At 47.7% G+C, this 25056-nt stretch overlaps 13 protein-coding genes across 13 annotated transcripts; 7 read left to right on the plus strand and 6 right to left on the minus strand.

The window, feature by feature from the left end:
• Positions 1-2035: 2035 nt before the first annotated feature.
• LACBIDRAFT_329561 (uncharacterized protein) lies at positions 2036-5344 on the minus strand (the record flags this gene model as incomplete). The annotated part of the gene is made up of 10 exons (XM_001883747.1): positions 2036-2147; positions 2210-2252; positions 2436-2496; positions 2609-2630; positions 2725-2744; positions 3087-3278; positions 3331-3741; positions 3797-4004; positions 4059-4693; positions 4748-5344. 10 exons carry the CDS (start codon positions 5342-5344, stop codon positions 2036-2038), a joined length of 2301 nt encoding a protein of 766 aa, XP_001883782.1.
• A 608-nt stretch (positions 5345-5952) lies between these two features.
• Positions 5953-6844, plus strand: LACBIDRAFT_302838 (uncharacterized protein; the record flags this gene model as incomplete). Its single annotated transcript, XM_001883622.1, has 2 exons — positions 5953-6004; positions 6642-6844. 2 exons carry the CDS (start codon positions 5953-5955, stop codon positions 6842-6844), a joined length of 255 nt encoding a protein of 84 aa, XP_001883657.1.
• Positions 6845-7366: 522 nt separating this feature from the next.
• Positions 7367-8063, plus strand: LACBIDRAFT_294818 (uncharacterized protein). The gene is made up of 2 exons (XM_001883623.1): positions 7367-7498; positions 7559-8063. The coding sequence occupies exons 1-2, from the start codon at positions 7438-7440 to the stop codon at positions 7819-7821; spliced, it is 324 nt and encodes a 107-aa protein (XP_001883658.1). The 5' UTR covers positions 7367-7437; the 3' UTR covers positions 7822-8063.
• Positions 8038-11243, minus strand: LACBIDRAFT_302841 (uncharacterized protein; the record flags this gene model as incomplete). Its single annotated transcript, XM_001883748.1, has 9 exons — positions 8038-8356; positions 8410-8703; positions 8769-9061; positions 9114-9237; positions 9290-9576; positions 9631-10149; positions 10202-10507; positions 10585-10756; positions 10812-11243. The coding sequence occupies 9 exons, from the start codon at positions 11241-11243 to the stop codon at positions 8321-8323; spliced, it is 2463 nt and encodes an 820-aa protein (XP_001883783.1). The 3' UTR covers positions 8038-8320.
• Positions 11244-11329: 86 nt separating this feature from the next.
• LACBIDRAFT_302842 (uncharacterized protein) lies at positions 11330-13200 on the plus strand (the record flags this gene model as incomplete). Its single annotated transcript, XM_001883624.1, has 4 exons — positions 11330-11666; positions 11728-11858; positions 11952-13091; positions 13141-13200. The coding sequence occupies 4 exons, from the start codon at positions 11330-11332 to the stop codon at positions 13198-13200; spliced, it is 1668 nt and encodes a 555-aa protein (XP_001883659.1).
• Positions 13201-13272: 72 nt separating this feature from the next.
• Positions 13273-14661, minus strand: LACBIDRAFT_302843 (uncharacterized protein; the record flags this gene model as incomplete). The annotated part of the gene is made up of 5 exons (XM_001883749.1): positions 13273-13513; positions 13569-13713; positions 13765-13851; positions 13903-14044; positions 14104-14661. 5 exons carry the CDS (start codon positions 14659-14661, stop codon positions 13273-13275), a joined length of 1173 nt encoding a protein of 390 aa, XP_001883784.1.
• Positions 14662-14832: 171 nt separating this feature from the next.
• LACBIDRAFT_294819 (uncharacterized protein) lies at positions 14833-16633 on the plus strand. Its single transcript, XM_001883625.1, has 9 exons — positions 14833-14954; positions 15012-15092; positions 15149-15308; positions 15368-15490; positions 15539-15665; positions 15776-16004; positions 16065-16127; positions 16183-16395; positions 16450-16633. The coding sequence occupies exons 4-9, from the start codon at positions 15481-15483 to the stop codon at positions 16531-16533; spliced, it is 726 nt and encodes a 241-aa protein (XP_001883660.1). The 5' UTR covers positions 14833-14954; positions 15012-15092; positions 15149-15308; positions 15368-15480; the 3' UTR covers positions 16534-16633.
• A 6-nt stretch (positions 16634-16639) lies between these two features.
• Positions 16640-18292, minus strand: LACBIDRAFT_302845 (uncharacterized protein; the record flags this gene model as incomplete). The annotated part of the gene is made up of 6 exons (XM_001883750.1): positions 16640-16769; positions 16829-17180; positions 17236-17441; positions 17495-17763; positions 17817-17981; positions 18041-18292. The coding sequence occupies 6 exons, from the start codon at positions 18290-18292 to the stop codon at positions 16640-16642; spliced, it is 1374 nt and encodes a 457-aa protein (XP_001883785.1).
• Positions 18293-18463: 171 nt separating this feature from the next.
• On the plus strand, positions 18464-19619 carry LACBIDRAFT_302846 (uncharacterized protein; the record flags this gene model as incomplete). The annotated part of the gene is made up of 4 exons (XM_001883626.1): positions 18464-18547; positions 18612-18904; positions 18958-19059; positions 19115-19619. The coding sequence occupies 4 exons, from the start codon at positions 18464-18466 to the stop codon at positions 19617-19619; spliced, it is 984 nt and encodes a 327-aa protein (XP_001883661.1).
• Positions 19620-20013: 394 nt separating this feature from the next.
• On the plus strand, positions 20014-20593 carry LACBIDRAFT_185495 (uncharacterized protein; the record flags this gene model as incomplete). The annotated part of the gene is made up of 3 exons (XM_001883627.1): positions 20014-20265; positions 20324-20517; positions 20540-20593. The coding sequence occupies 2 exons, from the start codon at positions 20014-20016 to the stop codon at positions 20501-20503; spliced, it is 432 nt and encodes a 143-aa protein (XP_001883662.1). The 3' UTR covers positions 20504-20517; positions 20540-20593.
• Positions 20594-20629: 36 nt separating this feature from the next.
• Positions 20630-22495, minus strand: LbPR_A1 (aspartic peptidase A1; the record flags this gene model as incomplete). Its single annotated transcript, XM_001883751.1, has 9 exons — positions 20630-20896; positions 20949-21118; positions 21177-21350; positions 21407-21493; positions 21546-21601; positions 21653-22009; positions 22060-22128; positions 22184-22210; positions 22263-22495. The coding sequence occupies 9 exons, from the start codon at positions 22493-22495 to the stop codon at positions 20630-20632; spliced, it is 1440 nt and encodes a 479-aa protein (XP_001883786.1).
• Positions 22496-23188: 693 nt separating this feature from the next.
• HTR16206 (histone H3) lies at positions 23189-23857 on the minus strand. Its single transcript, XM_001883752.1, has 3 exons — positions 23728-23857; positions 23527-23676; positions 23189-23476 (listed from the first exon to the last, which is right to left on the minus strand). Exons 1-3 carry the CDS (start codon positions 23821-23823, stop codon positions 23306-23308), a joined length of 417 nt encoding a protein of 138 aa, XP_001883787.1. The 5' UTR covers positions 23824-23857; the 3' UTR covers positions 23189-23305.
• Positions 23858-24100: 243 nt separating this feature from the next.
• HFO16203 (histone H4) lies at positions 24101-24637 on the plus strand (the record flags this gene model as incomplete). The annotated part of the gene is made up of 4 exons (XM_001883628.1): positions 24101-24127; positions 24182-24239; positions 24291-24400; positions 24456-24637. 4 exons carry the CDS (start codon positions 24101-24103, stop codon positions 24570-24572), a joined length of 312 nt encoding a protein of 103 aa, XP_001883663.1. The 3' UTR covers positions 24573-24637.
• Positions 24638-25056: the final 419 nt, after the last annotated feature.

Here is a 25056-nt window from a genome sequence, read left to right on the forward strand (position 1 = left end):
ACCAATACCTCGTTCGTTGGTGCGGCTATGGACAGGAACATGATTGATGGTTACCTGGTTCTGAAATTCAAGATTGCGAAGCCTTGGACGTCTGGCTGGCCTCTCGAAAAGGATCTCCTTCTTCTTAGGTAGATTTTTTTTTGTCTTTGCCAGCCGGTAGCTTTTTCCCACAGGGTTTTGACACACCTGGCATTCAGATTATACTTACCTTTCATTTACTAACACAAGACTTTCTATTTTTTTCAATCTTTGCTTTTTTCAGAACGGGGGAGGGTATAATCCTAGGATTACTACTTCGGGCTTTGTTTGGCATCAGCTTCCAATATATTTGGCTCACATTACTTCTCACCCACTCTCTTACTCCCTTACCACCACATACCTCTCTTACATGCTCTCATATCCCATACCTCTACTTCTCTTATATCTCCAGAATCATACACATGGTTAATTTCTGTTGTCTGTTCTGTGAGTAGTGTTATCTATCCTGTGAACACAGGATAGATTTCCACTGAAATGGGAATGAGATCGACACTGGAAGGAACTTAGAATAAGTGGTAGCTTTTCTCTACCCTTCCGGGAGGGTTTTTAATGCACCCACGGCTCCTATCTATTAAAATACATCGATGACTTGAAGGGGAGTGTTAATAAACATCAGACTAACAAGCCTAGCCTATGTATTAGGTAATCTATGTAGTTAAACAACTACGTACATCTCCTATGTCTCTGAATAAGACTTGCCTCCTGCTTCCATCTCAATATGAAGTCAAGGAATGGTCAATTTCAAGTCATCTTGTCGTCTAGTCCTCGTCATCCGAATCACTATCTGGATCGCCTTCGTCCTCTTTTCGACCACACTGTCAATAGGCAATTTGTTGAAGTCTGTTCAAACTCCGACATCAGGTGATCATATTGAGTTTTGAGTCAGCGCAAAAATTCCTCATTCTTCCCAAGTTCTTCCTTTCCACCACACCCACCAGAGGTTGATGAATGGCCTTCTCCCTTGCACGACGAACAGCCTCCTCTCTCGACGAACGGTTTCCTCCCTCAGCAGATGCTCCCTCAATGAATGGTTTTCCTCTGAACGACCGGTGTCCTCCCTTGACAACTGGTATCGAGAAGAAGTCTAATTCATAAGTTGATGGACGGGAGTGGCCTCCTCTTCCAATGGACGGTTTCCTCTTTCAATGGACAGTCTCCTCTTCCAATGGACAGTTGCTTCTTCCAATGGACAGTCTCCTCCCACTGCGTGTTAGGTAGTACCATCCCAAGGGCCTCCTCCCTCCCTTGACAAACGGCCTCCTCTCTCAATGGACGGTCTCGAGATGGTCTTGCCATCAATGAAGTCTCCTGGATGGTATCCCCTTGACGCACTGTCTCCTCCCCCGCTGAATGGTATCCTTTCTCCTCCCTCAATGACTGTCTCCTAGCTGAACCATCTCCTCCTTTGATGAATGGGGCTCTCGGCCTACCCCCTACCTTTATGAATGGTGTCCTCGACCTCCCCCCGATTTCATCAAGTGCTCTCCTCCCTTCTTCGACAAAGGGACAAACAGCCTCTTCTCATATGAAGATGCTGCAGTTTGGACTTCAAGTGGTTGATATAAGCTAGAGGGCTATATGTACAGAAATAGTCAGTATGCTTGGGGAATATATGATTTTACATTTCCATGACTCTGACTTGGTGTGTCGTGATGAGAAATACATGAGTAACATATTTCAGCATGACTGGAATGAGACAATTACATGACTATAGCATAACTACATGACTACCAAATGACTGTAACCTACATGTAGTTGACATCAGGAGACGGGACCACATGACTTGACACAACTAAAGCCGGACTTGGCAAAGTCAACTTGTAGTCAAAATTTTGTAAAAAAGACTGCTTTTAGTCATGTCGTGCATTTTTGTGCAGTAGCATGACTACCATATGACCGAGACCTGACGAATCGTTTTTACTGAGTGTCACTATTTCATGTTACTGTACCTTACTGTACTTGATGGTAATAAAATTCCAGTCCCCAACTTCTATATTCAGGTTATAGCGGTGGTGGCCCTCTGGTAGGCTTGTTCGTTTTGCAGCTGGTTGGCAGGCTGGGTTCCTTCGGTGTTCCGGATCGTAGAAAACCGATCGGCTTTCGTTTTCCTCATCACATGTATGTACACACTTGTGTATATTCAATGCTCGCCCTGCAGTTGTGCACTCACCCACCTGACAAATTCTCATGGACATCGCTCATAGGCTGGACAACTATTCACAAGATCCTCGAAGAACGTATCCCACAGTGGACAGACAATTGGACCACAACCTGCTGAGCTCAACTTGATCACCCAACGATTGTCCAGAACGAATCTTCTCAACAAAATCCCGTCTTGTATGAGATACACATTCTTGTTTCTTGGGGCAAGCTTAAGGACTTTGAGACAGGCTTACCGCCACAGATCGGCTTTTCATCATCTTCCATCTCACACCGCTTATCACTGTCAGTGAACAACTTCCCAGGCAATTAATTCATCCTGAATGCAACCTCTAGACCTAATCAGGAGTTTTTGGGTCCATTTTCAATTGTAGAGCGATATTTATGTAGTCCTATTGATCCTACATACAAGCTCGGAGTAGACACTATCTCTGCAATACACACGTGATGCTGAAAGGGCTTCATTTTTTTACCAAGATGACTGAAGGAACCCAGCCACCAAAGGCTTCGCAAAACGGAACAGACCTTATATCATTACAAATCGACTATCATTTGCAATACTAAGGTCTGTATAAGAGACTAGCCCTCCGGTGGCTATGTTGTTTACACTTGTAAAATGCCGGCCGTCGGTTCAAAAAAATAAGAGTTAGGAGTTTAAAATAAATGATTCAATCAATGTTTGTATTTGTAAGTTAAACCTTATATTTTGCAGGTAGAATAAATATCTCAAATGTAGCTCGTTTTTTTTGTATGTAAGCCCCGGAACGACAGCTGGGTAGGAGGCTGGAAAAGCTGACAAGTTTTTTGTAGATTTGCTGATGAAGAGTGTGACACTACCCTCGTCACATTCTCCATTTGACAGTCACACCATCATCAACTTCTCTCACCTGCTCCTTTTTTTCCTTCTTCCTTTTCTCTTGTTCTCGGTCAGACATAGGTTTGGTGAATGCACGTGGCACAGGGCCTTCCTCCACATAACGTGTAGCAATCTCCACGGGCTGGACAAGAAGACACTGTTCGTCCTTGGAACAAGCTGGCACAAAGACGGACGAAACTAGTGGAAGCATTTCGACAGCATACTGGCAACAAAATTTGAATGACTTTGCGCCTGATGTATCAAAAAAAACATACCTCGACACTAAATGAAGGAAACCTGCACGTAGGCTGTAAGTCCTTGGCGAGATGTATCTCACCCTCCAAAGTCTTCAGATACATATCCTGTGGAGCATCCTTAGGTGGGGCCCACCATACCGCCAACTCAATTTTGTCTACCTCCTTCACGTCCCCATGTTTACCACCACCGATATTGAATTCTTTGACTCTGGACAGTGAGTTTGAGAACCCAGCAGCAAGGGAGTCACTGGAAGTCGGTGGTTCGTTTGAGAAATTCTCAGTGGCTGGTGACGAATATTGGGCATAGCGGACCCGCCGTGTGAGCCAGACAATGGGAGACTTGGGTGTTAAGAGAATGCTGAGAGCATGGGAATTTGAGCTTTCGAGGGTCAAGTAGCACGGAATGATGGTGCCATGGGTATAACAAAGCTGAAAAGATCATGCTTCAATCGTTTATCGGAGAAGAAGAGATAGTAAGATTTACGGGTTTGGCAAGTGAGAGAGTACATTCCACTTCTACTTTTTGCTGGCCTAGAAGCTCCCCAGAAACCGTAACTTTCGGGAGAGTTTGCCATCCGTCCGGATCTTGTGCTGGTCCAGGCAGCGGGGCATGTTCAGTATATGCTCGCTGGCGAGCGACCGAAGCTGGGGGAGGGGTGACAGAAGGTGTATAAACGATTGTTGTATTCAATCTAGTTGTCAGTTTCATTAATCAAATGTTCTTCGAAACAGTGAAATCAATTTACTTGCTAGCCGGGCGCAGCATCCCGTGCGCAACATGTAAGCCAAGCTCGTATTGCACGTTCGCATGGATGCCACGCTCCAAGAAAGTTTGAGGAACAGGAAATACATGCATTGGAAGGGTGTGACTGCGGCCTTCAAGTTGTGCCAGAGCTCGGTCCTGCTCCTCTGCTGCTCGGTCTTGCTCCTCTACTGCTCGTTTCAGTCTCGCCTTCTCTGACTCTTCTGGGGCGTTCGTACTCAAGTGCACAGATGAGGGGTTCTTCGAACCTGAAGAATAAGTGGCATTCACGGGTATACTGAGTGAATGGAAGTGTGAACCAGGTGGCACAGTGGCAGGTGGAAACGAAATCGATGTTGTTGCTGTCGCAGGACTCGAACTGGATGTAGAGATAGAGTCCAAAGAAGTTTGCAATGACGGTGGGAGGAACGGAGTAGAAGTCGATATATCTACATGGGTGGGGAAGGGGAATACAAAGGGGAACTGGTACGTCCCCTTAAGTCTTCCATTGAACTTTTTGTTGGACCCTGGTTCTGGGGAACGGGGATCCCCATCGGCGCGTGTCCAGATGCCGACTTGGTGGTCAAGAAATGTGTCGGATTCTTCGGCAAGGTAACCTCTTATGATGCACCCATGGACCTAACATAAAGGATCAGTACGTTGTGCATCCCTAGAAGATGAATCTAAACCCACAGAGACAGTGATAGAGTTGACAGTCTGAGGGCTATCCAGCGTGAACTCAATCAAGCCCGCAATCATATCGCCACTTGAGAAGGGGGGAAACTTCTGGTGTCTTGGTGAAGCATCGAGCGGAGGTTGGCTGAATACACGTAACGTAGCCCATGGCTTGTTCTTCAACCCACTGCAGATGCTGTATGTGTGTTCGGTGCGCGAAACCCCTTCTTCTGTGACTTGCTGGGACAGAACGTCGAACAGGTGAGAATATCGAGGAGGAACGAATGAATATCGAGGGGGTACTGATGCAACCGAAACCCTACGATTGCTATTCTCTGAATGGGAAACACCCCCAGCTAAGGTCCTAGTATCGCTATCGTCAGCTTGCGAATGAGTGAGTTCCCCGTGCGCGCCAAGATCGTCGCCCCAGAGGGCAACAGTGTCGGCCTCCTGGTCTAACACCGAATACTGAGGTAGGAGTGTATTAATAGTGTCAAGAGAAGCCGTAGAGGTATGATTATGAAATCTTCCAAGAAGTTGAACGCCTGAAGGCCAAGGAGAGTCGTCACAAGGGGGTAGAGAGTGCAGATCCTGAGATGCTCGATGACCAGCCATGCGCTAAAGGGCGAAACTTGACGAGATGAGCTGCTTTCACCTAAGACAGCCTTTTAAGCTGGAAATCGGTGCCCTGCTCTTCAGCGATGTGCTTGCCATCATGATTCGACAAAAGGAGTCCTGAGCGGCATGCGGAGGTGACCAACCATCTCCACAAAACAGATGGTGTGTGGGCACACAGGAACCGTGAAGCATCCACTCCCAAACAAGAAACAATAAGGAAGGCTCCTCAGTAGTGCTTGGAAGTTAGGTTAATTAACTGGAAAATAACCGAGACCAGACCGGACCTAACCGCAAAAAAACCGGACCGCGGTTAGTGGTTAGTCAATTCTGGAAATGAAATAACTGGTTATTTTGCGGTTAACTAACCGTTAAAAAACCGGTTATGACCGGTTACAACCGACCCTATTATACCCCTTCAAAACGCATCTAAAAGCATGAGAAACACTAAAAATCTGACAGAGTTATGGTCAAATCTCTATAATATTGGCTAAAATAGTAGGCTTTCAAGAATATTATTATAAAATTGTCAATTCTTCACCGAATTTAGCGTTCTTGGGCTTGTTTTAAAGCTACGACGCATGGCAATAATATTTACTGCAAGGAATATGAGAAATATACGCCATTTTAATCGATTTTCTATTTTTCCGGTCCTAACCGGTTAGTAACTGCAACTAACCGGTTTTCGTCGGTTATCTTCAGTCCAGTTAGGTTATTTTGGGTCTGGGAACGAACCCTAACCGGTCTCGGTCTCAGTTAGAGCCCCTGGGCACCCAATAACCTAACCTAACCGGACTTTCAAACACTACTCCTCAGGCTGTCCTTGGGTTGGCTTCAGGCGCTGCGTGGGTGAAACGGTAGTGCGTGAAGGGGAGAGACAGCCAGGGGTTGTTTCATTGAAATGACCAGACCCCCGCAGATGCGGATCGCAATCTATTGCAAACCTGTTTGAGTGATATAAAGGGAGTCGTGCGGTTTGTAAGTTTTGAACTTTGTGGTAAATGTGATGTCAGTACAGAGACTTCTGGAGTCTGGGGTTGCATCAGGAGCGTATACAAGATGATACGACGAGTCAGAACTTCTCTTTGAAGATTGCAATTGTATCTCCAACTGGACCTCTCCAACAAACACGCAGTCCACTGTTCAAGCCATTGATTAGAATAGAGGATCCGGTCACCAGTGTCGCCGTTGATAAGCTTAAGAAATCTTCTTTCAAAGTTCAAGTTGCACATGAAAGGTCCTTGACTCGCAAGCCATCCCGTATTTTGCGTAGCCAGGTTAAAAAGAGGTATCGCAGATAAGGAAACCAAGACCACAAGGAGAAGGGATCGAAGATGCGCCTCATGTAATGATGTCATCGCTGAAGAACAAGCAAAGCTCTTCAAGGGACAAAATATCGCAAGCATCCATGAGAAATCAACCTTATCAGCAGAATGTCAGATGATACTCAGAAGATGGTGCCATCCTGTTGAGGGAGAGCAGGTGACCACTGGTCTATAGTGGCTGAGAACACGAGTAAACCCTATGTTTGTAGCAAGGGATTGTCTTCTAGACTAGTGACTATTGTTCTCCTGGACAATAGGTTGAAAAAAAAAAATCCTGGGATGACAGCGACCAGAAGTAGTTAGCCGTTTTTGGACTTCTGAAGTTGGCGTGGACGATGACGCCGAATTCATAGTAGGTAGTAGAGGAAAGAACGAACAAGGATGTCGTGTATGTTGGGTGTGAGCAATGAACAAGGCGTAAGACGAGGACAAGGCTTTTCATCAAGTGAGGGGGGATGTTTGTTTGTGTGGGCACAACCGTGACTAAATTAGAGTGCCTCTTGTTGACCTCTTGTTCTAAAATTACATCGCCGCTTCATCCCTTACCTCGGCGACCATGTGCAATTCTGTGCTAGTCTGCAGCGTGCCCTATTCATTGTACTCGTTAACGAGGAACAATAGCCTGCAAAGTTATAAATTCCAGACAATTCAATACCTCAAGTTCATAGCAAGTACTTGCTACTGCACCCATTGGCATCTACATCCTACCGCGATCCTTGCGCGAGCCAGTCTATACCACATTCTATAACGAACATCCCTATCACCATCATGTTGACCAACGGAACTCTTGCAATTGCCATTGTCAAGCGCCAAGTCATGGTTGTCCAAGGTACTTCATTTCCCCAAGTTTTTTTTTACCAACATCTCTGACAATGAATCTCCATCACAGCTACCCGCTCCCACACAACACGCGACAAATACCTAGACGTCAACACTTTCTCCCTCTTTGGCGACGGTGTCTTCCTCGCCTCAGACGTCCCAAAAGCGCGCATCGCGTCGTCTGACGTCCTCACCATATTTCCATCCACTCACGTCGCCTCACAGGGCTTGCTCGAGCTGCCCAAACAAGCGTTCTCCGAGTTTGTCGAGATCAGCTCTCGGTATCAGAAGCGATACGAGAGTCTTTGGAATTCGTGGATCTCTAAACATTGATTCACTTCGGGTCCTCTCACATCCTGCACCTTTGATAGGTGTATACTTCGCCATGATTACCTGCCATATCCACGACTTGCACCAGCTTATACCCGCACACACAACTTGGTCTCCGACAACCACTTGTAGCTCTAGGATTTGATTTTACTGTATCGTTAGCTCAGTTCCAACTGTATCACTACCGCCTCTCTGTACCACGTACACCATATACACCCATATGCCCTATGCACATTTATGCGTTTATTCGTGTGTGAGGAGAAATGTGTGCAATATAAACAAGAAAAGCTACATTGACGAAGATGGATGGTGATTATACAACAGTTGCGATGCGTAAGCGGGATAGCTGGATTGTATCTGATAACCGACGCGAGATGGATGACCATACACAAAAAATCCGACAAAGCACACGGGGTACAGCAATGGGGAGGAGAGATAGTAGGATATAAAAGAATAGGGGGGAACATAACATAATTTAACGGTAGTATAACTTAACGTGCGCTCAACACGCTTGTGTTGCATATGGGTCTCGATAAATCTAAAGTCACAACATCAGTCTATGAAGTTGAAAGAAGACCGCAAATAACCAACCTTGATATCCCAAATATTTCCAATTTTCTTATCCCCCTCGGGCGCCTCCGAGCTCATACCCTCATCCTCATCATCATCCGGGATAATAGTATCCTGCGGCACCTTATCCGCGTCAGACTCGAGTTTTAATCCCTGCTCGTTCGCCAAATGTAGTAAACAGATGAAACAGAAACTCGTGCTGATCTCGTCCATCTTGTCCTTCGGGTACGACTTTTGTAACCCCGATATGACCTGGCTGAACTGTCGAGATTCGTTCGGGTTTGTTGGTTGTGGGCCAGAAGTCTCGTCCACGTCCTGTTTGTTATAGCCATCAACTGTCTCTCTTTTTGGCTGCGGAGAAGGGAAGAAAAAAGACAAACCATGCTCTCATCGTCTTCCTTGTCATCATCCAACTTTGTCTTCGCAATCACAATATCCAACCCCTTCCATATATTCTCCTTCAATTTCCTAACATCTACACGCTTCGCCCTCTTCGCGTAATTAACAGTTTCTGGACGGACACGGCGAGTTTGGCCCTGAGTAGCAGCAAGCAGGTCTTGTTCGCCTGCATCTGTGTCCTGCACGCCAACGCCATCAAAGCCGTCGTCGAAGCCGGGCCCATCGTCGTAGTCATCTTGGAAGAACTGAGTGTTGAATGGGACAGCACCTCCAGCTATGATTTGACGTTAGTCCATGTGCATTTGGGGAGCAACCTGAAAACTTACTTTCATCCCCATCATGGTCATCATCAACGGCAGCTTGACCCGCAGCAGCCTGTGCCCAGAAATTCTCATCGACCTCCCCATCCCCATTCTCGTTCAACTTGGCTCTCCTTCCACGCATTTTCAACTGTAACCAAGTTAAGAAACATTCCCACAAAAAGACGAGGGAAAAGACATACGAAGAATTTAGGCTTCAAAAACAACGTGACAAGCTGCCGACTTGAAAAATGCATGTCATCAGGTAACCGATGTTCGTCCTTCTTTTCCTTTTTCTTCTTACTCTTCCTTGCTCCGGGGCCCGTACCAGGTAAATTGATCCCAGCACCTTTACCTGTCACAGGAGCGAAGAGCTCCTTGCCAATCTCCTTGAGATCTTTCACAGGGGGAGTGAGAAAGTCGATTTTGGCGACTTCCTTCTTTTGGCGCGTTTTGGTCGCTTTAGTCGCAGCGGTTCCTTGTGCGTCAGCTGTTCGTTTTCTTCTCAGTATGGGATATATTTGGTACAAGGAAAACAACATACGTCTGCGAATCACTTTTCTCAATTTCCAATGTTCGGGTCCAGCCCAATTCTTGAGCAAGTTTTGGTCAAAGTAATCAAGGGCACCGCTCTCTCCATCCGCGCCAGTCATCGCCAAGACCAAATCGCGCTCGTTCGGTAGCCTGCGAGGATCGAAGGGCACGAAAGGCCCTGGTTGTCCTCCTTCACCTTCTCCCCCAGGACCTACAGAGCCATTGGAATGTTGATCCCCTCCGAAATCTTCGCCACCCATATCGCCGCCTCCGCCGTAATCTTCCCCGCCAATGGCGTCGGCTCCGCTGAAAAAATCCTCGACGGGGGCACCACTACCGCCGTCGACGTCCATCTGGAAGTCACCGTTCCCGCCTGCATCATCATCATCGTCATCATCATCGTTCCCGGGGTTGTCTTGGAAGAAGGTGGTATCATCGAAAGTAAAGGCGTCTTTGGCGAAGGAAAAGTCTGCTAGGGAATGTGAGATGGCTTTACCCTCTAGAACAGATAGGTCTGGCATGAATTCCTCTAAAAATATAATAAGTCAGAAAAAGTCTTCAAAAATAAGCTTAAAACCTACTGCGCAAGTAACTGAGGTTGACTTCGTCTTCGGGTTCATCCATGTTATCCCCCTCCTCGACTTTAAATACGGAGTCACTGGCATCAAAAATGACCCGCATGCCTCCATCACCACCTAGTCCCAAGCTTAGATGATTCATCAACAGCCCATGAGCGCCTCCCTCGTCAAAATCGGCACAGGTCTTCTTGAACAGCGGGTCAACGCTGAACTCCAGATCTGGTTTTTTATTCCTCAGTTGCTCGGCATCTTTAGCCAACGTGGCCCCAGGCCTCTGCGTCTTTTTCTTCTTCTTGGGCTGGGAAGGGTCTGCATCAGGGTTGTCAGAGTCGCCCTCCTCCCCATCGGCATCTCTTCCCCCAGAAGCGAATTGCTCAAGAGCTTGCCTGTCTCGGTACCGACGCTGTCCACGCGGCTTGTCCAGATCTTGACACACCCGTCGAGCGTACACGACGCGCGTTGAAAGTTGATAGAGTTGTCGTCTGTATTCCTCAACAATGACATGTCATGAAAATAATCAATCAGAGCCGTGTTCCATGAATTGGCGGCGTTAATTTTCTTTTCGCGTCATGAGTCAAAATGCACGAATGTAAGAGAATGGAAAGGAGCGTACGTTATCGGTGGCCATTTTCATCCATTCCTCGAAGTTGGAGCTCATAATTTCCCGGGGGAGGTTGAGCAGCGATGTAGGATCCACGGAATTGAGCTGCTGTTTCTGCTTTGCCGCCCTCGAGCCCTCTGGCGCATCATTCGCGGCAATACCCTCCGACGACGGCCCAGCCATAGCATTCTCCACAACCGTAATCTTCGTACTCTTCCTCCTCCTCCGTTTCTCCGCAGCGTCGTCGTTAATATTGACAGATCTCAGGGGTACACGCGCACCCGCCGCGTCTTGGACAAAACTGGCATCGTTATCAGGGTTATACACCTCGCTGAGCCGTTTCCTAATACCAGACCTCTGTGGTCTCGGTGTTTCTTGCTCAGTCTCTGGATCGGACTCGTTGTCGGAATCGGTGGGTAAGCGAGCTCGACGCGCAGGAGCCATTCTGGAAGTCTTCAACAAAGGCTGTGAGAGCACGTGATCAAACTACCTCGCGTTGTTTGTCTCGACGATACTTGCCAAACAACACCATGGATCCTTTCAATGGCGCTACGACTTCTTTGCCTGTCCCAGAGAGCTTTCAAGCGCCTCAGCGGACGGGGACGACGGCTTTATGGACCCATCTTCTCAGGAAAGACGCGCAGGCGTCCAATAACATCGGAATTATACCACCAATTGCCCCTATTGATAAAAACGCGACGACGATGCGTGTGCTACTGCATGATACACAGGCCAACTTTGAAGCGTTCTCTGCGAGAGTCGACAAGTTAATAAACGTCGTAGAAGAAACGAAACGAGAGATTAAGACGACAAGCACATTATTCGAACGCGAGCATGATACCCTCGTTGGAGATGTCATTGATCTAGGTGCGTCCGTCTGGCTTGAACTATGCGCATACATTTTTTTGCTGACTACACCTATCTCTAGTGAACAGAAGTCAAAAGGAAATTCAAAATTCAATTGGAACCCCAACACAAGCCCCGGCCACAGACGCCTTTTTCAAGGACGTCGACCGACGACTAGAGGGTTTGAATCAACGCCTCGATGCCGCTCATGCTGTATGAATACATGCTTCTCTCTTCTTCGAACATTCTCAATCTGAACATATTCTTCTATTCCTCGTTTTCAAGTTTAACCAAACTCACTCACAGGCTCTTCAAACACAGATGCAAGCCATACTAACTCTCCAGGAACAGCAAGGGACGATCCTAGCTTCTGTATTACCCTTACTGCCCCTCGTTCAATCTATTCCGCTTCATTTGGAGTCCCTCAAAACTGACCTTCGTGCTGCTGTTCAAGCTGAAGCCGTTTCTATAACACCTAAAGCTTCGACTGGATTTAACCAGAACCAAACACTCCCGTTAGCCAAAAAAAGAACTCACTCTGATGTTGATGTAGACGCCAATTTCTCTTCGCCCATGTCTTCCCTGTTGACGGCCAAGCGGGCGCGTGTCGAGAAAGCGACGGAAGCTGCAGAAACTACATCAGCCAAGAGGGATTCCGAGACCGAAGCACCCCGCCTAGCAATGTCGTCTCCAGACAAAGAACCGCCCAAATCCTTGATCGTCTCTTCTCTCCTAAAACAGCTCCAAAGGACTTCAACGTCTCCTACCGGAGTTGTCAACACCTTGTCTGCCTCTCTTGGTAACGCAACACCTCGTCGGCCCCTCGCAGATATCTCCCTGGCACAACTCGAGCGTCCTCCGTCTATCGCAGGCCGCCTTTCAAGTCGTTCGAACACTTTGTTACCTAGGGCTTCGTCACCTCTCGTGCTTGGAATAACACCATCTGCTACACGCCCGCCACGCATACTGCGAGTCCACACGTCAACTTCAGGATCAGCTCGCAATAACAATGCACCTCCAGGCTCATCTAAACCAAACTCGGCAACTGCAGCGATCCCGGCTTTACTCACCGAAAAAACCAAATCCTTTGCAAGCAATGGGAATCTGCTACTGACCTTGGCGCTGAAAACGCCTGTTCGCGCTCCTTCTGTTGCTCCTATACGCCCTCAACAGTCAACTCCGCTGAAGAGTACACCACGTCATCCAGCTCCTGAACCGTCCTCAAGTTCGAATCTCACCGAACCTTCTCAGTCGGAGATCCCAACGGCAACTAAAACCTCAGCCATGTGTCCTCCCCGCCCTCGACCAATTCGCAAAAATACTCAAGTCCCAAAGCCTGACATAGTTCCAATTACTCCCACGGTTCCAGCTCAAGAAATAGTTCCTTTCAAGAGCTCTCCAATTGTCAACCTCGCGGAGGGACAAAGAGAACGACGGTCGCCTTTCGTGAGTTGTATTATATCTTAGCTTTCCTATACTTCATTAGTGTCAGCAGAGAGCAGGGAGGCGGTTTATTCCTCTTGTGGATACGGACGAGGAAGATGAGGATGAGTGAAGCAGTAGAATTGGTGTACATTTGTAGAGTGCTTCAATGTTCAATTGATTCAAGTCCTCCCAAACTGGAAAGCTACTCTTGCAGATGTCCTATCCAAATCTCAACAGGGGCACCGCCAGCTCCCACTCTCTCGCCAACTTTCTCAAACTCTACCCCAATTTCAGCTGCCATATCCCATAACGTCCTTTCAGCTGCGTCTCTCTCCTTGTATCCCAACAGGATCGCAGGCGGTTTAGAGCCCAAGCGCAATAGCTTATCGAGAGTCCGAATGAGCGAGGGAAATGACGCGGTGTTGTATGTGACGTCGGCCATCCTAACAGAGATCATATCAGTTGTGTTGAAGGGACAGTCGGGGAAAGGGTGCCAACACAATGGCGTCAAGCCCGTCTTCGAGGCCGGTGACATCTTCTGGGAGGTCTTTGTCGTCCCAGTCTAGTACGACGGCTTTTGGAGACGTTGTGAATGTGTGCTGATTACTTGAGATATTTTGTTCGAGGAGAGGCATTGCAGATGCTATCATGATTTTTGTCATTACGCTGCACCCATAGAAAGCAAGAAACTCACAGACGTCGGTGGCGATAATGTCATCGGGGAGATTACTTGCAGATCGTAATGCTGCAATCGCAATTGCAACAAGGCCCGTTCCCGCTCCTAGAACGCAGAATTGGCTTAATCTGACGATGAAATGAGCTCAACACTAACCTAGTTCCAGAATTGTACGACGTTCAGAGGAAAACAACGCGTCCCTCATCTGTCTGACGGCGGCACTATCCGAATCTAAATTGGTACGATTGCAGAGGCCAACCAACCAAGAGCTTAATCCAATCCCACTATCCCAGATTTTCTAAAACGCTCTAAACAGCATCAGAAGGCGTTCTTTCCATGAGTATGACTAAATTTCACCTTATCAAGGTCAAACGAGGTCTGCTCCGTGATTTTTAAATCCATGGGCAGGTTATCCCTCTTCCCATCATCTGCTTCGGCTCTCGGGAACCTATACACCCTCTCGACGTGTTCCTGCTTCTGTGCTCCCTTCCCACAGCGCGCCGTGAACAAAATAGGCATAGACATAACAGGGAACGGATGCCTCCCCACACCACCGTCCGCCATATCGATCTCCAGAGCCTTCTGAGCGTTTGCCAGTGTCCCAGTCAACAAAAGCCGCCAGTACTGTCCTTCGCGCACATTCGGTGGCGTAGGGACAGGAATTTCTTTATACGCGTTAGCTTGTCGCCATGTAGTCAGTTTACGAGGTGACGTTGTGATTATTGGATCTGAATTCCTTGTCGCGTTTGGGATCTTTTGGGGTGGGTGTTCTTGAGACCAGAGGTAGAATATGTCTTGTGAGCCTTTGAATTGCTCCGTGCGCAAGTCATTTGCTATTTGAGGCGCAATAACTATGTTACTGTAGGGCGCTGCTTGACAAGGAGGGGGACGGAGGAAGGAGATGTAGAAAAACATGAACGATGCTATCAACTTCAGATAACCGTGGCACAGCCACCAATGACAAAGTTCTCTCCGACGATCTCCTAAAGGCTAACTGACAAAAGGGCAACACGTACGCGACACTCCGGCGTCAAAGGGCGCTGGCTGTGCTTCCAGTTTAAAACCCTCTCCTCAACCTCTCCTCACCTCAAAGCTACCCAAACATCTCTGTCATGGCGTTTTTATTCTCATCGCGGAGAAAGGAACTTCTACAGCGACTTGATCGCACTCAGCAGCAGATTAACCAATTGCAAGCCAACTTAGCGAGGGCATGCATTTCAATATGTTCAAGCTGTCCCTTCATAATTTTGTTTTTTGATTCACAGAAGAGAAATGCAGCCAGCGGCGACGGTTCTGTCGCTCCGTTCATCACTGTCAGTTTCGTAAATGGAGATGACCCCACCGCTGTTCGTCCATTCTTATGTCTCGTCTGAGAGGCTGTCCCTTACTTCATATCTAACAGAATGGTTTACCACTTCTACAATCAGTCGCTGATGTCGATAATCTTTCGGATCCAGACGCTATGGCCTATCTTACAGGCTATGGTTTCAGTGATGTCCCAGATGATGCAGTTACAAGACGCGGTCTTATCAAGATTGCCATTGGCTGTAGGCCGTTATAACGTTCGTCGCTTATCTTTCTCTCATGTCCAATTGTTCTCATGCAATTGCTACTTGGACAGCTTTTGAAGTGCTCAAAAGGTTGCAACTTGCACAGATCCGTCATACGTTTGTGCGCGAAACGCCGCGTCATCCGCTTCGCCAAGTAATTGGTACCATTGGATCAAGATTTCCAATGAGGCTACGTACGTACGTCGAGCGATTCTTTCTTCTGCCTTGCGATCCGTCTGTAGTGGCCTCAGATCTCCTCAAGGTCAAGAAGGGCTTCCGTCCAAGTGCTGCCAGTGTCTGCCAGCGTTCTACTTACACCTTTCCAAACGTCATATTTTTAAGTTCTCCCGCCGACACTCAGTTGGCTCTGTAATTGGACACCTGTCTTGCACCCCGCAAATCACAGGTGACCTGGGACTTCTATTACCCCTTCTCACAGCGTGGTATAAAAGTCCATCATCGACATGTACTGCCCCTAGCTCTCTGGGTCCATCTTACTTGCCTACCACTCGATTCACCAACCGCACCAATTCCCGCACAATGCGTCTTTTTGCCAGCCTCGCTGTCCTTGTCCCTCTCGTCGTCTCCGTCGTCGCTGCGCCTGCCAAGGCTCCCTTCGATCAGCTCTTCTACAATGTTGGAGACATTACCGTGCTACTTTCACGTACTAGCGCTGTCGCAGCGTCCATCAACCTCAAAACAATTCCAGTAAGTGGAACGCTTGCTCACCCTTTCAAAGACAAGCTCAGTTTTGACTTCCCCGTTTAGGACTTCATGTCTTCCATTGAAGCGTTGATCTCCAGCTCGAAGAAGCTGGAGGTCGATGTCAAGGTGGGCCAGCCCTTGCTTCAGATCACATTCAACAGGAGATGACGACTTTGTTTAGAACACTGCAGCCCCAACCTCTACTCAGGCTACCGCCATTGTCGAGGCTGTGCGGGAGACTTTACTTCCTATATATGCCGACACGATTGCTGAAATCGTAAAAGATAAACCCACTATCGTTGAAATCAACCATTTACCAGACGTGGTTGACGTCTTGAAGTCCTTTGTATCAGTGTTTGTGGATGCTTTCACGGAGTTCATCAACCATTTGCCTGTATGTTGTATCTGGTTGTGAGGTCAATCATGCGCTAAACATCCTTCATTGTAGCCCAGCGCGGACGCGTTCAACTTGAGACTCGCGATTGACTTCGAGTCGAGCTACATCACAAAAACTTATGTCGACGAGTCGTAAAGCAACTTGTCCAAAGACATGCGTTTCTTAGTGTTCTAGTTAGAACGTCCTTTCTGTAACTGTTAAGTGGTGGTATAAATTGTGACGATTGCATACATTACTTCTGTTATGTCTTTTGGTCAGAAGGATATTGAATCTCCAAAGTCCGTCTAATATGATTCCAGATCGTGGGACCATATGCGTAATACGCAACCCCAAATGCTGCGCCGCCCAAGTGTGCCCAATGATCCAAATACCTATGGGCGAGGTCCAGTCAGCACCGACAAGACAATCAGCAATTTTGACGATAGCGCACCTCCATCCTCGAAGAATGCCAATCATGTCTAGCGCGACCAACCCTCCAACACCCCACTGTATGTTAATTGGGTAAGAGGGAGGGATGAACAAAGCAATTTGAGAATCTGGGAACGCAAGTGCAGTCGTCGTCACCGCGGCGTAAATTGCCCCAGAGGCACCGAGGCTTGGGAGGATTTCGGGAACCTTTTTCTTCGCCACAGTAGATGCGGTAGCAGAGGCAGCGGCGACTGCACTAGCCCAAGTATCAGCCTTCGGTACCGCTTGGCTGGAGGTGGCAAGCTGAGCAACCAATCGTGGATAACGGAACTTGGCGTTGACTACGTGAGATACTAGACCCGAGAATAATCCAGCTTTTGTCGTCGAGGTAAGTAAAAAATGGCATGAGAAACTTGGAGCCGAAAGTACCTGATACGAAGAACGCAAGAAAATGGTAGGCAGCTGTGGACTCCAGCATTTGTGGCTCAGCTTTCCCTTGCTCCCTGAGAAGATAAAAGTACGCTGCAGATCCTGGGATAATTTTTTTGAGAAAGCCTACTTTCGAATGAAAATGAGATTTACCAAAGCTCTCTAATGCTAGGCAATTAAACAAGAGGTGGAAGAAAGATCGGTGACTATGTCAATAAACCATTCAGAACGGGTAGGATAAGATCGACAGGAAACCTACCTGAACATGCTTGTCAGGAGAGTGAAGGATAGTCCAGAAAGAGGATTATGCATGAAACGAATGGACATGGGGCCTTGCCACCGCCGAACCTTCCATGCCACCCACACAGCTGCATTAAGCAGACAAATTTTCCAGCACAGTCGCTTTCCCTCAGAGGCATCTGCGTAGGGCTGCAAGACTGACACAAAAGCCAGTCCAACCCAGGGACGAATTAATCCCGGCATCTCCTGAAGCCTCAGATTAAGTCCAGCGAACCATTCCCTGAGGTCCTAAACAACTCGATCGGTCTGAACGCGTACTTTTCAAAGAGAAAAGAACTCACTTTAATGACCTCTACATTTTGGGCTCGTTTCAGATCGGTACTTGTGAGGCTCTGGAATGTCCAAACACTCGATACGGATGTCATCCTTTTCGTCCAATAATCGGTCTCGATATTGGTCCGGGATGCAGCATACATAAATGCCAAAAAGGAACCACCCGCTACGAACTTCGAAAAATTTTGTGAGTACTTCAAACTGCATCCCCAATCCCAAGGGAGCAACTCACCAAGATCTGGTTTCTTATGCCTGGTTTCCCAACCGTTTCCGAGAACGCCTCCCCATAGCCTGCATGGCCTATTTTCGACCGAAAAGAAGGTACAGATCCTGGGGCGCTTTCTTGCCGCAATATTCGGCTTGGTCTGAAGAAATTTCGAGGTTGGGTTGTTTGAGAAAATGACCTTGGCGAGACGATCGAGTTTCTAAAGAAAAGGCTGGCTGGTGGCCGAGTAGACTGGCATCGTAACGACGCCCACAGCATTGACGTGAAACGATGGCTGGTTTACGACGAGAAGATAGATTTCATACAAGTCTCAGCCAGCGCGTCGCGGCCAGTGGTATGTTGATGCCGTTCCTCTTCGTCATCCCGTGGCAGGGGTTAAGGTTTATTGACCGGCCCGCTCTCTGGCACCAACTTCCACTCGTTTTCATCATGGACGATACCCAGTACCCCATTGTTCGAGGGGCAGTTCAACTCCCAGCGGGATCGGAGATCATCACGGACGTCGATGAAGAGGTAGGTTTTTACAGCCTTGAATTGTCTAAATTTGTCAACTAAAATACATTTACACACCACCCAGATCTTCATCTTATATTCCAACCTGCAGTCTGCTGGTAGCGACACTGAATCGTCTGGTTTTCGTGGCCTAGGACAATTCGACTCTCGCAAAGATGTTTTAGACATCATCTTCGACTTGAAGGGCATATCAGATTCCAAGTCCAAGGACAGCCGTAAAGGAAAAAAGTCGAAGGCGCAGAGAACACATGAAAGTGATAATGCGAATGACAAGACTATTCAAATTGAACTTTACCAAGACAAGACGGCTCTGCGGACGCGTAAAGGTGACACTGGCAGCGTCATTTGGAAAGCCAGGCAAGTTAATATGTCCTGAACGAATTCCAAGTACCTCACTAACCTCCCCGTAGTATTGACTTTGCTCAATACGTGCTCCAACAAAATTACACCAACTCAACGAATGGTCTCTTTCATCATGAAAGGCTACGCAATCAGCATGTTCTAGAACTTGGGTTGGCTCTGTGTCTTGATCCGTGCATGGATGCGATTTAATTATCTGGATTATAGAGCTGGAACTGGTCTACTCAGCATGGTGCTCTCTCCCCTTGTGCGGCGCTACACTGCGACCGACATTGGCCCATTGATGCCTCTTATTCAGAAGAATGTTTCCCTGAACTTTGCTGGCTGGCCGAAGTTACCCTCTGGTTCTCCAGGATCAAATATCTCAGTCGAGGAACTCGATTGGCAGCTCCTTCAGTCATCCACTGCCCCTCGACGAGCAAAACTCTATACTCTAGATCCAATCGATCTTCTCTTACTTGTGGACTGCATTTACCATCCATCTCTCATCCCCCCTCTCGTAGCAACTATCAATCACCTCGCCATCCCGCAGCGGACTACTGTGTTGATCGTCTCAGAACTTCGTTCGCACGACGTAATGCGGGAATTTTTGGATACCTGGTTGGCCCAACCGAACTGGGAAATCTGGCATATTGGATATAATCTTCTTCGAAGCCAGCATTACGTTATGTGGCTGGGCCAGAAAATGCAACTTCCCAGCACTTCGGGGTGATAACGGATGAGGCTAGGAAGAGTGGTCAGGCAAATTTGCGTTTCTGGCTTTTCCTGTTTCTCGAATTACCCTGCATGCCGTTTTCCCTCCAACTCCCACTCACTCAATTACGTTCTGGTGATGTGCGTACCCCATGTTTAAAAATACCCAGACAACGACATGACACTTTCTAAGCTTGTAAAGTTGAACGACCCTGAGGATCATCAACATATAAAAACGCGACGTTCTGGTTTCTCCTTCCTTCGCACGCTCTTCCAACTTCTTTCGATTACACATATCATGCCTCGCACAAAAAGACAAGCTCGACCACATGTAGGACGGCGAGGAGGAGGAGGAGGAGGAGGAGGAAGTAAGTCTTTAAGCTCTATGTGTTTTACAGGCACGAACTAACTCAATGACAATCGAAGATATTCTCTCGCAAGTCGGTGTTAAAACACCCGTCCGCGCCAACTCGACCCTCAAGCAATATGCGATAAAGAGCTTGGATCAGAAAAACAAGGGTAACTTGAAGGAGAAAAGACCTTATCGCTTCCGCCCTGGAACCGTCGCTCTACGTGAAATCCGCCGCTACCAGAAGTCTACGGAGCTTCTAATTCGCAAACTGCCCTTTCAGCGCCTCGTTCGTGAAATTGGAGAAAACATCAGGGTGTGTTGTCAATCTTCCTCTCATTCTCTTTCGTTGTTTGTTTACCCTACATCTTCAGGGCGACTTGCGATTCCAAGCAAAGGCCGTCCTCGCTCTCCAGGACGCTTCAGAGGCTTATCTCATCTCCGTTTTCGAAGATGTGCAAGCAGCTGCGATCCATGCCAAACGCGTCACCATTCAAACCAAGGACGTCGCTCTCGCGATGAAGCTGCGCAAGGTGAATATCAAGCGTTTGTGAGGTAGTGGTGGTTAGTTAATAGTTGATATTTGTAACATGATGTTTGAAAATGTGTATTGTTATACATATGCGTGATTAACATGAGAACTACAGGTGTATCGTATGTATTAAATATTCAAGTCAAGCCTAAATTAGCAAGCCAGCAATAGCCATGATCGTCCAAAAGAAAGCTATTGAGACTAAAGAGGTGCGCGAGACCTTGATATCGGAGATGGTATCGCTCGTCGAACGTGTAGGACTCCTGCCTGTCGCAGAAACGGATGTAGCGGCGCTGCCGATGGTGGCGGATGGAACGCTCTCGGTGGTGGACCCGCTATTCGCCAAAGCAAAATCAGAAAGCTGAGCGAAACCAACGGAAGCTGGGTTATAGCGGAAGACAGAGTACACGTTTTTCTGGTGTGGTTCTTAGTAACGATGGCTACGTGAGAATCAAAGAAAAACCCACCAGGAAAGTGTCTCCAACGATCCACGAAGGCGCCGATCCTCCCGTCGACAGCTCAAAGAATGCACCAAGACATAGCTCCTTCGTCAACTGGGAAAGCTGGAAATCTTGTGGACTGATAGACCAGTTTTTCCCCCCAAACGATAACTGGACAGAGACGGAGGTCGAGCACGCTATATACCAGACATTAACCTGTCAATTCCTATCTTAAATGAAAAGCGGATAACGCACGATATGTATAATAGCTCTGGAAATTTCCTGTTCCAGGTGCCGAACCGGGAATTTGAGCGAAGATCTCAGCGATATATTGTGAGGGCCCGCCCACGAGTGTTGTTCCCGTATCTATAGCAGCATATGAAGCCGAGCCAGAGGGTAAGCTGACTTGAGTCCCTTGGACGGTCAGGGCTAGCAAGAGGATAAGATTCTAGCATCTAACAAAGTATGAAAACATTTGAACGTACTTGACAAAGGCAAAATCCAGTACGAGCCGGTCGTTGGGAGGCTGATGTAGTCGATTTCGCCGGTATACAAACTTGTGTTGGTGAAACCTATGAAGCACATCAGCCTCATATGATGTCATGACCACGAAACACGACTCACCCATCGTGAACGAGCCTCCAAATTCCAAGCTATCAGCGTTACTCTGGTTAATGTACCTAAAAATTCTCATAGATTCAATTCACTTCTCGGCACGACACCAAACATACCGTGTAAGATAAAACGCCATCACCGGATCCGTCCACGCGCCATTTGAAACAAGTGTCTGCCACAAAGGTGTCGCCTTCGATGACGCGATCGTTTGGAATCCCAGGCCGAGGAGGCCCGAGACAGGATTACTGAGGAGCCCCGACGATATCTGATCGCAAACCGCGAATACTTGGTTCGTCACTGAAAACCCGGCCATCTGGACGACGTCCTTCGCGAGCGCACCGGAAGCCTGACCACTGCCGTACGTGATGCTGAAAGTGGTCGACTGGTTCTGAAAACTTGTTGAAGCGGTCGGGTCGAACGTTGGGACGTTTTCGCAGCCAGTTTGACATGTGGAGCCAGCTACCCATAAGTCACTATAAAAATCATCAAAATATGAAGGATATGGAAAGGAGGAGGCACGTACGCCGAACCCGTGTCCAGGATAACGTCAAACGATACTGCTGGTGTACCGATAGCTAGTGAACCAAAATAACTGTATGAAAAAAAAAAACTTAGTCAACACTTCAATGAGAGTCTCAGACGCATACCTCGAGTCGCTGTTCTGATTTGTGATACTAAAGAAGGATGTCAACAAATTGAACGTGGTAGGGGGGTGAAGGCGCCTACAGATTCGTGCCAGTACTTCTCTTCTGTGGTTGCCCAGCACCATATTTAGCTTCAAGTCCTGCTTTATGATTTTTTGCCCAAACACCCCACTCTTCTATCGTGCGGTCGGAAGGCGACCTTCGTTTGAGACTCATCACCTGCCCAGCCGACGATTTCACTTGAGGCGCCGCGAAAACTGGCCACGACAGCGACAAAGCAAGAGCCACGGATAGGGGCGTTGAAGGGAGTAACATTTTCACGAGAGAGCAATGCAGATAGATAGCGAGACGAGAGGCGCGATGAAATCAATATAGGACGAAAGGTGAGGTGAGGTGAAACTTTGCTCGACCGGCGAGTAAAATGATGTGGTATTTGAGGGAGTGCGATAAACGGGGACGAGATCGCCGCAATTCAGTGGGGAGGTAGATAAACCGATCGAAGGAATTACAATCTGGCCTGGCCGACGACCCGGCAGCCACCAAGACATTTTGTGGGTGCTCCTTTAGGGATGATATCCGGCTATACATAGAATTACGCACAGCCGTGAACGGTGAGTGCGAGTCGGCCGGAGGCTAATGTCGTTTCGCGTATTGTAGGAAGCATCTCATTACGCGATCTTGGAAAACTGTAGTGTTTCTCTGTAAAACAATTTCCAAGTGTCGCGTATATCATAATGGGACTGGGGTTCCTTGCGAAAAGATGTCAGAGTCGAAAAATTCAGACCTTAGGCACAGGCCTCCGCAGCAATCCACAAGTCTTGACGGCTTGTGAGGAGGCTTGGTGAACTTCACTTAAGCTTCAAAGTTGTGCACTTCATGAGTGTGTGTTTATCAGCCCAATGATGCGTAAGCTCACATTTTTCACTGCACCTCAAGTGGTATCGATTTCTATGCACTGTTTTGACAAAATTTGAATGCTTCGACACGGAGGATTGTGGTGCGAGACTAGACTTCAAAGCTTCACTGTAGATTATAATCGACAGAGCGTTGACAAGCGAGATATGAATAGGTAATACACTAAGGTTACAATAAATATAATCCAACAACTGATGAATAAAAGTTCTATCATGACCGCTCTCCCCGCAACCGACGAGCCAAAGCAAGATCTTTGGGTTGGATGGTAACGCGCTTGGCGTGGATGGCAGCCAAGTTGGTGTCTTCGAATAGTGAGACAAGGTAAGCCTCAGCGGCTTCTTGCAAAGCCATGACGGCGGATGATTGGAAGCGAAGATCAGTCTAGTGGCTATGTCAGTACGGTGAGGAAACACGAGTCAAGTCAGGCTAACCTTGAAGTCTTGCGCAATTTCACGAACGAGACGTTGGAAGGGGAGTTTGCGAATGAGGAGCTCCGTTGACTTTTGGTAACGTCTGATTTCACGGAGGGCGACGGTTCCGGGGCGGAAACGATGAGGCTTCTTGACACCACCAGCTGCAGCCTTGGAGGGAATTAATCAAGTGGCAGAGTGAAATAGAAGGCGAATACTTACAGCAGTCTTACGAGCAGCGGAAGACTTGGAAGCGAGTTGTTTACGAGGGGCCTTGCCACCGGTAGACTTGCGGGCAGTTTGCTTAGTGCGGGCCATTGTGAATGTAGTGGTTGTGCAAGGTTGTTGTTTGTGGCAGGTGGTGGGCTAATGGAGGAAACATCTTGACGTGCTCGTTGATTTATATTGACGCGAACGTGATAGTCATGTGATCGCATCGCGCCTAATTCAGAATCAACAAACGAAATGGTGCACAGCCACATGCCGCCATTATATATAGTACACAGGCACATTTGTCTAAACCCCACTACCGCCTCCACCACACACTTGTGACTCACACTCAACCTCTTCAACCCACTCTACATATCAAGTTAACATGTCTGGCCGTGGAAAAGGTGGAAAGGTGAGCTGAGTGCTTTCAACCGTTTGACCTTCGCTTATCATAATTGCACCTTAGGGACTCGGAAAGGGTGGAGCCAAACGCCACCGAAAAATTCTTCGTGATAACATCCAGGGTATGTGTCTTCTCCACTGTTATCCTCCCAGCTATTCACCGGCCGCCGTAGGTATAACAAAACCCGCTATTCGTCGTCTTGCTCGCCGTGGAGGTGTGAAGCGTATCTCTGGTCTTATCTATGAGGAGACGCGTGGTGTCCTGAAGATTTTCCTTGAAAACGTGTGTTGTTACTTTGTCTGCTGCCTCTCCAGTGTTTCTAACCCTTTGTCCTTAGGTCATTCGTGATTCAGTAACATACACAGAACACGCTAAGAGGAAGACAGTAACAGCACTTGACGTTGTGTATGCCCTGAAACGATCGGGGCGTACGCTATACGGTTTCGGAGCATAGATTTGATTGTTTTGTGATCTACATGTACCCATATTGTATTTTTATCTTATTTATCTCTTCTCCTCATCTTCAATTCGTCTCACACGTCGACACTGAGATTTTCCGCCAGTGTATCGGTCGCCATCATTCAACATCATCCATCTGTCAAGCATTCGTTCCTCAACTGTTCGAACGAGATCAGTTTCTGTGCCCGACAAATAGCCTTTGCCCGTTCTGCCGGGATTGCTCCGTGACATTTAGAGTCGTCGGAATTCCTTGGCAAGCGACTCAACCCCACTTCATAGAATGACTTCACTCACCCCCAATGTCAGTGTAGATCCAGATGTGTCTCTTCCAAACGAGACCTGGGCAGCGATCTTCATCCACCTCTCTCCCTCTTCTCTCGTTGTGCTCTCCAGTGTTTCTCTGCGTTTCAATGCCATTGCAGAGCGCGCGCTTTACTCTTCTATCTTCATAGTTGATGTACTCTCCAAGTCATCACCAA

Source organism: Laccaria bicolor, genomic scaffold (assembly GCF_000143565.1).
Source record: "Laccaria bicolor S238N-H82 LACBIscaffold_22 genomic scaffold, whole genome shotgun sequence".
In the NCBI taxonomy this organism is placed as follows: Eukaryota; Fungi; Basidiomycota; class Agaricomycetes; order Agaricales; family Hydnangiaceae; genus Laccaria; species Laccaria bicolor.